Here is a 10,912-nt window from a genome sequence, read left to right as displayed (position 1 = left end):
ATAAACAAGGGGTACGCCTAGGTTTAGAGGAGACCACGTTTTAACTTATTCAGAACCTTTTTGTTGAATTACTCCAAGCATTCATCTGAAAGTATATAATTCCTCTTTGTTTCGATCAGGAATTTTACCTACACCATATTCGTTTCGATAGGGTGTTTTATTTATTGAAAGTTTGAGCATAATCTGTTGTTCCGCTGGGAATTGAAAGATTGTGAAACCACTTGTGGTCGGCGGACTACTGCGCAAGTGTGTGGTCTTCGAATTTCCATTGGATTGCAAGTTCGTCGTGCGGCGACGGGTGAACAGCCGGAACATTTATAGAATCACACAAGTTATCCACGTTGCTCTCTGAGAAGATCGGGCCACCCCTTATCACCACTGTAGTCAATCCATGACGGGGACGGAACCGGAAGACCTTCAATTTGTGCATCGTCGCCTCCACTGTCAGGACGTCGTCACAAAGGACACACAAAACCTTGCAGGAAGGTATCAGAAATGAGGGGAACCGATGGAGACCGAAACGGTGGCGGCTAAGGTTTCGCCCGCCTCTCTCTCTTCGTGCGAAGGACCGTGTCATGGCTAAAACATTTTTACAACATAGGGTCATAGAATTTCACCAATAAAAATTCCCTACTAGTACGTTTTTTTCCTTTTTGCTGCAACTATATCGATTTCAAATAGCTTCTAGAGATTCTTCTTATGTTTTTACATAGTAGCAAGTCCATTTCACCCTCTCCCCCTCAATTGTTGGGAAAGTCCAAATTTATTCCTAAACTTTAAAACCGGGAAGCATACCCCTTCGATTTGGATGGTTTTGAGCCACGCTAGCGCTTTGGCCCGCATTTGACCGCAATGCTGGCAAAGGGGGTGGGTCGCTGGCCCGCTGCGTCTTCTTCTCTCTCCCTCTCTCCCATGCCCTGCTCCTCTGTCTCTCGGTTCCTCTTTCCCCACTGAACCCTAGAGACGCACGAGCTGCAGCAGGTCTTTGATTCAGCACTGCAGTTCGCTGATTCGGCACCGGAAGGCGGCTGTTGAGCACGGCAGTGGCTGCGATTTGGTAGCAGCAGTTATGACATTTCCCCATTTTTCTCTCTTCTCAGCAGCAGCTCCACTGTCCATGTCTGCCCCGAGTGGATTCATGGCTTCTACTTAGCCACCGCCGCCGTTAGGGCTAGGTGGTCTAGGTTTTGGTTTGGGGAAGAACTAAGAGGAAGAAATGGGAGGGCACGTGAGATAGAAGAAGTGCCCGCAGCTTCATTAGCCCTTTTGCCAACGTGGCGGTCAAAACTATTCGAAGCGAAGGGGAAACAACTATGGATCCCGTGGTACGATTCAGGAGTTAAAATTAGGTATTTTGCCCGGTTTTAAAGTTAATTTGGACTTTACAAGATTTGAGGAGTATAAAATGGAATTACTTGTTTTATATTTTTCTGCTTCAAATTAGTTGCACGGACAATTAGACCAGAGCAGGTCTCGTACGATTTTCTTCCCCGTCGCTTCGTGGGTCGTGGGTCTCGTGGCTCGTCTTCCTCCTCGCGCGAGCGCCGCCACACCTCCCTCCCCATCCCGCTGCCGAGCGCCCCAGCCCCCTAGCTCGTATTCCTCCTCGCGCGGCGCCTCCACCGCAGGTTTATCTCCCCTTTGATTCTCTCGCTCCCGACCGTTTCTCCTCCCATCACCCCACGAACGGATCCCGCCCTTTAGCTCCCCGTTTCATCTCCTTAATCTTCCCCAATTCGTAACAGAGGCAAAAATGAAGGTAGGCGGCTGCGCTACTGGGTCCTCCGCCCGTGCATGCGCTAGGGTTGGGGGCACAGAAGAGCTAACATGCGGCTCTTAGTGCCGAGATGAATCGTTAGATCGAGATGGGGAAAGATTGCTTCGATGAGACAGGAGGGGAAGATGACGGAAACGCTATATATTAGCTAGCATATGGAAACTTGCGTGGTATTTAAGCGTAGCAGGACAGAATCACATATACCCAATGTAGGAACATAGCTGGGGTAAATACCCCAAATTTCTCGATTAAGAATTGTTATCACCCTGCAGTTACCGGAAGAGTTGGGAATGGAGGGTGCTGCGACTGAGAACCCAACGGTGCCCATGGTGGTGCCAGAAGCAGCTGTTGACACGGCCCAGCATGTCGAAGGCTCGACAGTGCCTATGGTGGTTCCAGAGGAGGCTGTTGACCAACTTGTTGAGGGCATGCCAGAGCCTGTTGATGCAGACCAGCATGTTGAGGGCGTGGCAGCATCCATGGTGGTGCTTGAAGCAGCTGCTGATGTGGACCATCATATTGACAATGCGACTACGCAAGACACGAAGCACGGGTAATTCATGTGGCTGCAGTGGATTTTTAGACCTAGATTTTAATTGTTGTGTTTTCATTGTTGCAGAAGCTTTTAATGTATGCAGTGAAACAATAATCTGGTAGAGTATAGAGATGCCCATATTACACGGATCATAATTGGGTGTCATTAATGGGTATGTGATGCATGCATACTGTTGCACCAATTGTTCGTCTGAATCTTGAAGTGAAACCACGTAGACACATGTTTATACCAGCAAACCTGAATGCCTAGCTTCAAGAAGAATCCAGTCACCTAAGTCAACACACAGAGTCACATACATTGTTCCATCTATTAAGCACAAGCACTTCTATTTTCTGTCACAGACACGCGCTATTTCATCATCTCATGGCAGTTTGTTCCTTCTTTTGGGTTCTTCTCATTTTTTACAACCTTTTGGATTGGCATATTCATCCGACCATTTATTTCACTAGAATTCCTAGTTTTTGTAGATTTATTACATCGCTCGATCCTTGCACCCCGCATTCTTTTTCCATGACAACCAATACAGATGCTGTGTAACCATCATGGTTTCGTTGTCAGTTTGTCGCTGAGCTAATGATGCTTGAATTGAACCAAATTTCTACTTTTCATATTGGCTCCAACTGAGCCAGTTTACAGTTGTTTTCAGTCTTTTCTGAACAATTTTTACCTGAATGGAGATATGCCTAAACTATTATTACATTTACCACCGATCTTAGGAATTACATTTAATGCTTATGGATTTTGTGCTTTGTATTGGTGATTGCTCATTGCTATCTCATCAACACATCTTCTTTTTTCTTCAAAGAAATATATCTCTGCATATTCTCTCACCACACATTTACTTACTTGCGCACATATATTAATGCACGCTATATGGCTGAGAAAGTATGAGCACTCACCCATACGAATACAGATGGTTTGTGCTAATGCATATTTAGTTCATTTAAAATATAGAAATAAGAATCTGTATGGACACAACAAACAGAGCAAGCAAGACCACACCTTCACCTTTCCATGTTCTCAAATTCTATCTTTATCTGGTTAGGTTTATTGAGGTATCTACTGATTTGTTATATTGGGACTTTAGCATTCATGATATCACTGTAAGTTGAGATATTTCTTCTTGCATCACTTACATTGACTCTTAGACATGTTGATTAAAAAGTTGCAGTAACATAGCTGGATATTTTGATATTTGAACTTGTTAGTAGTGAATTAGACAGTATAATCTTACAGACTACAAAGTCCAAGAATGCCATTGGTATGGCAGTTCTGTTGAATCCACTTCTTATTTTCGTGTGGTTTTAAACATTTGGGAAATGTATTTCATTATAGGGATACCGATGGAATTATCAATGTTACTCCTGAGGAAATGAGAAGCATCATCGAAGTTATAGCGGAGACGGGAAAGTTCTGGTATTATGCTGGATCTACTGCTCTCTAGATTTTAATTCCTTGATGAATTGACACTCTTAATGTTATTTAAAGATTCCTTGAATGTTCAACTTCATTTTTCTGCTCACGTCTGCTACTAACTTATATTGAAGTTTTCTTCTTCATCAGTAACAGATGATCCCTTGTGTTTTATCTTTGAGTAAAATGTATTTTATGAGGCTAATAGCTAGCATTTGAAAATGAGTAATTGTCTGAGTGCTATTTCTACTACTTCTATTCTTCTAGGTGAACCAAGCTTAGGTTGATTTATTTGTTCACTTTATCGTTCAGGGCATAGTTGCTAGTCAGGAGCATTTGAACAAAATTACTGTTGTCAATTCACTTTTACTCTTGGCCACGGGATTAACTTCTGCTTTACAGGCACGATTGGAGTTTTCTCAAGAGATTGCTATCTCTCCAATTGATGCAGGTATGGGGAGGTACGCCATAAAAGAGTTTCACATTGTTTGTAGATTGTTATATTAGCTATATGTTTTTATCAGAATATAGTAGTGTTACTTACCTTCTGAACTGTTTTTCATCATTTCATTCACATATCAAGGTCTTGGGTGAATATTCTGACGCTCAAATGGTGATCCGAGAGGATGGACAGCAACAAAATTCATTATCTGGAGAGACATACTCAGAGTTGTTCACCCAGCTCAATGATGGTATTATTATGAATCTTCAATTTTTTTTGCACCTTAACATTTTGCAGTTGCAATATTCAAGTTTTAACTAAATTCACTTTGTCGTGTGATATATGTGTATTTCTTGACAACTTATAATTGGATATGGTCTTAGACTCCTAGCGTCCCTCTCAGTATGGTTTGCAATCAGCTATTGATCCTGATGTGTAGTTTCTGCATCATCATAACTCACGTTGGCCATTGAGGATGTGCTTGGTTGTGGTGCCGGGTGGGTTGGGTCGGCGCGGCTTGATATTTTTTGAATTTGGATCGGTAGGTGGGCTTGAGCGGAGCGGCCCATGATGGAATTTCCTCGTGAAAAAGTGATCTGCATTGCTCGTCAAATTTTGCCGAACCATGTGGCCGCTGGCGGGTCTGCTCAGCCCTGACCCAATCGCCAACCAAACGGATTCGAAGGACATGAACTGCACAACTTTATTTCATTGAAGACCAGGCATTAAATATGCAGCTAGATATCTTTCAGGCTATGTTTGGTAGATACTACAGTTTTGTCAAACTATAGTATTTTGGAGCTACGTTGCACCCCTACAGACACAGGGACATGGGATACGGGATTTTCCAAAAAGGCAAAAACAGTGATATGGGGATACGGTGAATATATAGAATTATAGATAGATAGTTAAGAAAATGTAATTTGTAAGAGAAGATATATTGAGATGAGATAAAAATAATGCCCCATTTGTTACGTGCTTGTGCCTCGAATCCATGTCTCCTAATGTGTATTAAAAAACAGCAGCAAATTAGCAACAGCAGCAGCACTAACAAGTAGCAACAGTAGCAAATTAGCAGAGAGAAGAGGGGTTACCTCCTCCCTAATGTTTCTATAAAAAAGGAAAAACACAAGGCAGTCGGCAACAGCACAAAAGCACACCAAATAAAACAAAGCGATAGGGGATTCGAAGGGGTAAACAATAAATACTAGACAGAGAGAAGGAAGAGGGGTTACCTCCTGCCTGCTGGATCCCAGATGCTGGAGGGCGGAGGAGATTGGCGGCGGCCCGGCCATTGAGGAGTCGAGCGGCAGCAGGCAGTGAGTCTGGCGGCGGCTGCTGGCAACGGCTGCTGGCAACGGCGTGCCGCAGTGTCACTGGAGCGGTGGGTCGGGGTCGAGCCACGAGTAAATGCTCCTTTCGTGTGCCCCCTGCAAGTTAGAATTTCTTTGATGGGTTTTTGGGCCATCCCAATCCCGCCGTATCAGATGTGTGTCCCCTCTAATTCTGACTGTATCCCGGACTTTTTCATATCTTTTAAATCAAAATTCAGGGGATACTTGGGTTCATCTGTATCCAGGTATATCCCGGCGCGTCCCCATATCCCGGCATGTCAGCATGCTGATACGATGGAGCTGGCCGTATGGTGCTTTGTAGTTTTGGAGTATTGAGAATACTTTGACCTGTTTGGTTGTTGCTTTGTTGACCGACCTAAGCTTGTTGAATTGAATAAAAGAATGATGTACCCCCTCCGTTCCTAAATTCTTGTCGTAGTTTTAGTTCAAATTTGTACTAAAACCACGAGAAGAATTTAGGATCAGAGGGAGTATCATTTATGCTAGTACAGATACGTTCTACATGATAGAAGAAATGGACAAGTACTAGACACGCATCTGAACAAATCTATGGTACATATATTGATTCAAGTATTTAAGGAAATAAAATTAGAATCGTAGGTTAAGATTTCATAAAATTGAACAGTAGGAAGTGGGAACAATCACTTGATTTCTAACTAAGGCATATGGTTCTAACATCATATATTATCACATCTGTTAAAAATAAACCTAATATGAACCAAATTACTATGATGGACTATAAAAGATTTTTCTTCACACGAAAATAACATGAAATAATATTGCTTCAGACTTAACGGCCAAGTAATTTCTTGAGGATCTTCAGAACATCATGCTCCATGGTCTTGAAGATTTCACGGTCAACTCTTTTTTCTTTTAGGTAGTCTATGATCTTGAGATGTTCATTTGCTAAAAGCCCTTCTATGGTCTTTAGTTTGCCTATGCAATTGGCAATGCGATAAGGATCTTTGTTAGGATCATTTGTTTTCCATCTGTGCCATTTTCACATCTCTATAGCTCTCAATTTGCTTCATCTTTACATCAACATAAGTTTGGAGTTCTTCTTTTCTAAAAGCAACCCTTTAATCACCACATCCTTACCTTTGTTAGGCTTACGTTCATCACTACCTTTTGAAGGCTTAGACCTCTCTATTATGGATGGCACCCAGGAGGTCGGGGCCGGGTTGGGCCATACCAGACCTGGACCAGGCCAGCCGCCCCGCGACCCGAACCCGGCATCGGGTCTAGAATTTTCCAGACCCGGCCCCGATCGGGTCTTGGGTACCCGGCGGGTATACCCGATCCGAGAGCCACACCAAGAAACATCATCACAGAAATACATCATGGCGATGGGATATAGCCTCCGTGTCGGGGTGAGAGCCTCTGGGCGGTGCTCGGCCGGATCTGGTGACGTGCTCACCGTCGGAGTGGTTGGAAGTGCTCATCTTCGTGCTTGCCGCCGGTCTCATTCTCCGTGCCATCAAACTTCATGGTGTCCATGGCGGGCCGCGGGCGGATGGGGACTTGGGGAAGGGACCAGTCGGCGGGGGCTGGAGGAGACGACGCCGGGCCGCCGGCGGTTGGTTGCGGGATGGCGGGGTGCTCGTGGTCTTGGCCTCGTGGGGAAGATAGAGAACGAGAAGAGGGGCTCGTGGGGAAAGAGAACGAGAGGAGAGGGAGTCGGTCTCAGTCAGGGACTAGTGGACTAGCGGCGGAGGTGTGGGACGGTAGTTGAGTTAGCCTGGCCTGTCTAGGAGCTAGGGTTTCTACTTGGGTCAAGGATTGGGCTGGGCCGAATTTGTGGTTCACAATATGCATTGACATGTGGGCTTCATGTTTTGAACCGGGTTTATGGGGATCCAGGGCCGCACTACCAGACCCGGACCTGTCAGACCCAGCGGGTCCGAAAATTTCCCATTTGCAGACCCGCGGGTCTAATTCTTTACCAGACCCGCATGCTAATCGGGTCTAGACCCGTCGGGTATTCGGGGATCGAGTACCCATTGACATCCATACTCTCTATTGGTGGTTGGTCGGTAAGTGTGTATATGTCTTTTGCAGGAAGCTGACTACTAGTATTCTCTATACGTTTAGAGTAGCTAGCAGATGGCAATTCAACATCTCCGCCATACATGTTTCTATCCCAATCATATTGCTGATCTTTGAAGCTTGGAGCCGGTATGTTGGACTAGACGAATTAAGTGCCATATGATTGTGATAGAAGCATATATGGCGAAGATCTTAAATTGACATATGCTAACTGCTTTGAATGTCTGGAGAATACTAGTAGCCAGTTTCCTGCAGAAGACATCACCACCAAAGAGGTCTAAGCCTTCAAAAGGTAGTGACGCAGGTCAGCCTAAGAAAGGCAACGATGCGGTGATTGAAATTTTGGTTGCTCTTAGAAAAGAACCTCCAACTTATGTTGATGTAAAGATGAAGCAAATGAGTGCTATAGAGATGTGAAAGTGGCGCAGATGGAAAAAAGTAATCTTGACAAAGATCCTTTGGCATTGTTAATGGCATCAGCAAACTAAAGACTGGTGAAGGGCTTTCAGCAAGTGAACATCTCAAGATGATAGACTATCTGAAAGAAAGAAAGAGCTGGCCGTGAAATCTTCATGATGGTGCAACATGATGTTGTTCTTGAGATCCTTAAAAAGTGCTTGGCCGTCAAGTTTGAAGGCAATACTATTTTCGTGTGTACAAGAAAATTCTTATATACTCCATCATAGTTATTTTGTTCATAGTAGGTTTATTTTTTGAACAATTATGTGATATCATAAGATGTTGGAACAAATGCCTCAGTTAGGAATCAGATGATTGTTTCTACTTCCTACTGTTCATTGTTTTGAAATCTTAACCTATGATCCTATATAGGTATGGTAGATTTGTTCAGTTGGTTGGCTACTACTTGTACGTTTCTTCTGTAGTGTAGAATGTATCTGTACTAACATGGATACATCATTCTGTTATTAAAAAAGAACCAATGGCTAGCTTAGATCGGTCAACAAAGCAACATTCAAAATATTGTCAATACTCCAAAATGCTCTAGTTTGTTAAAACTGTCTTATCTTGTACCTAGAGGCTAAAATATTGTAATTTGCTAATACTTTGTTTCAAAAATACTCTGCTACCAAGCATAGCCGTTGTATTATCACAATACTTTGGAAAAACTGAGCTATCACACAGGGCCTTAAAGAACTTGAATACAAAGAGCATGTTGGGATAAGTCTTATCGGAATGCTGTTGCTTTTGTTTCACAAGTACCTTGTCAGCTTATATTTGGGAGTTAAAATGAGGTCAGCATTTGGTGGGTTTTTAATTGTTTCTTGGTGTTGCCTTGTTGTACTTTGTAAGTGGGTTTGAAATGCATGCTTATTCAACTGAGCACTGAGATTCCATTTGGTGTTACTGTGCTTTTTTTCTAAGGTGATGCAGAAGCAGTTATTTAATAAAAAAACATCAGTTCGTTAAGACAGATTATGTGGTTATTCTTCTGACATTTGCACTTCTTTGTTTTGTTATTTCGAACGGAGCAGTATCTCATCTGTAACTCGGTTTTCTTTAAAAAAAAACAGCTAGCCAAATTATTGTAAATGTGATTCTACGAAATGAGATTATCATACCACAACATTGCATGAAGGACCTTACAAGTGGATCTCCACTTCAGCTCATATAAATTATAAGAGCTTGCACATTTATTGGTTTATACAGATGATAAGAGATGATGTCTTACATACTTTCTGCGGAGCATGCACAAATCTTTGATAATTTGTCTGCACATTTTTGGCTTTTTGCAGCCCTCTTGAGGTTTGATGAGGGTCCTCCATTTACACTGCAAAGGCTTTGTGAGGTGATGAGTTTTCCCTTCCTGAATTTTTATGGTGATCCAATACTGTCAATGCTGTTAATCATGAATGGTTATGTTGTTTTATTCCTGTGTCGTACTGGTGTTACTTCAAACGGGGTCTTACATGAGTTTTCTGTCAACAGATTTTGTTGGATCCAAAAGGAACATATACAAAATTGTCAAAGCTTGCCTTGGCCTTGGAGAAGGTTTGTTATTTGAACTTCCACTGTCATGTAGAGCATATTAGTAGTATCTGGTTCTTTACTGCTCCCTCCTCGACATATCTGTATATTTGGGTTTGTCTTAAGTCAAACTTTGTCAACTTTGACGTTTGTTGAAAACATACGCACATGTGCAACCAAACTGGTATCATTAGGAGTGCTACTAAATATATTTTTATACTTCATTTCTTTGGTGTTGCATATGTTTTTATCTTTCTTAAACTCGGTCAAAGTTGTTAAAGTTTGACTTATGACAACCCCAAATGTGTATATATAAAGAAACAGAGGGAGTATGTTACCCTGCACTCTGCAGTATATGAGTTTAACTTGTTGATCTGGAATCCGAGTCTTTGACCTTCTTGTTGGACTACGACTTGGAGTACTGGCTAATAATGGATTACAATTAATTAACAGTAAACTGAATTTTTTTATGTCCATTACCAATTTTAAGCTCTCTTATTTGCAGAACCTCCTAGTAACGTCTACTATAACTAAGTGCACCGACCCATACAGCGCTCATGGGCCAAATTCAGAAGGAACAGCGATCATGGAAAACACATGTTCCATTGATGTAAAACCTGAAATGCTGCCGGAGCATCCTGCAGCTGTGCCAAATGGAACACAGCATGTAGGAGGTGATGGTGATGAAGAGATGGCTGACGCAGAAGCCGAGGTGGCGCCTGGTAGCCATGATGTCGAGATGCAGGAGGAGAAGCTTGATCAGATTGAGATTGCAGATGTTAACTCCGATACTAACTCAGGTGATGTTGCTCGTGAAACAGTTGATGCCAGTGAAAGATTGCCCGATCCACAAAGCTGAGCTTGCTCTCCGCGAAGGCCAGAAGCTCTAGAGCAGTTCTCTTTAGCAATCCAGCTATTGCTACCAATCTCTCGTGATTGGCTGACTGTGCTATGTGTTCTCTCTTGATTCACATGTGCACAACAATATGATTAGCTGATTGTGCATGGGGTTTCGAGTTGTGGTGGGCCGTCGATGAACAAGGAGATCAATCATGAGTTAAAAATTCCATAAAGGACGATTGTACCCAAAATGGCCATGGCCCATTTTTCTTGGTTACATCACAAAATCTGGGCACTCGTTCACTCCGTACTTTCAGTTGTTATGTGGGCCAGTCAGCTGAATATTTTGGCTGTCATTGTTGCAACTAGCAACGTCCTGATCCAAAGGATTTTGTGTCAGGGTTTCTTTGTCTTGATTTTGTGCGATCGTACACTCCATCGTGTTTTTTATGGAGTGCACCACATCTTATTATGCGATAAAGTGCTCGACGCAACTA

The 10,912-nt window shown here is 42.8% G+C and overlaps 1 protein-coding gene and 1 non-coding gene across 2 annotated transcripts; both read left to right on the top strand.

Annotated features, from left to right (window-relative positions):
- Positions 1-1,451: 1,451 nt before the first annotated feature.
- LOC100821792 (serine/threonine-protein phosphatase 4 regulatory subunit 2) lies at positions 1,452-10,814 on the top strand. Its single transcript, XM_003563883.4, has 8 exons — positions 1,452-1,628; positions 2,050-2,330; positions 3,669-3,749; positions 4,149-4,197; positions 4,330-4,438; positions 9,344-9,396; positions 9,537-9,599; positions 10,081-10,814. The coding sequence occupies exons 2-8, from the start codon at positions 2,068-2,070 to the stop codon at positions 10,432-10,434; spliced, it is 972 nt and encodes a 323-aa protein (XP_003563931.1). The 5' UTR covers positions 1,452-1,628; positions 2,050-2,067; the 3' UTR covers positions 10,435-10,814.
- On the top strand, positions 7,652-7,790 carry MIR7719 (microRNA MIR7719). The gene has a single exon (NR_126999.1). It is a non-coding gene; the product is annotated as a microRNA MIR7719 (primary transcript).
- Positions 10,815-10,912: the final 98 nt, after the last annotated feature.

The sequence above is a fragment of the Brachypodium distachyon genome, chromosome 1, assembly GCF_000005505.3.
Source record: "Brachypodium distachyon strain Bd21 chromosome 1, Brachypodium_distachyon_v3.0, whole genome shotgun sequence".
NCBI classification, from domain to species: Eukaryota; Viridiplantae; Streptophyta; class Magnoliopsida; order Poales; family Poaceae; genus Brachypodium; species Brachypodium distachyon.
The sequence above is the reverse complement of the archived record's forward strand: the minus strand, read 5'-3'. Positions and strand labels throughout refer to the sequence as shown.

Bases quoted from the DNA above. Each gene is read 5' to 3' on its own strand.
- LOC100821792 (XM_003563883.4), top strand. From the start codon at position 2,068: ATGGAGGGTGCTGCGACTGAGAACCCAACGGTGCCCATGGTGGTGCCA. The intron at 4,198-4,329 runs GTATGGGGAGGT...TCACATATCAAG, and splicing joins TATCTCTCCAATTGATGCAG to GTCTTGGGTGAATATTCTGA. The intron at 9,397-9,536 runs GTGATGAGTTTT...TTCTGTCAACAG, and splicing joins CACTGCAAAGGCTTTGTGAG to ATTTTGTTGGATCCAAAAGG.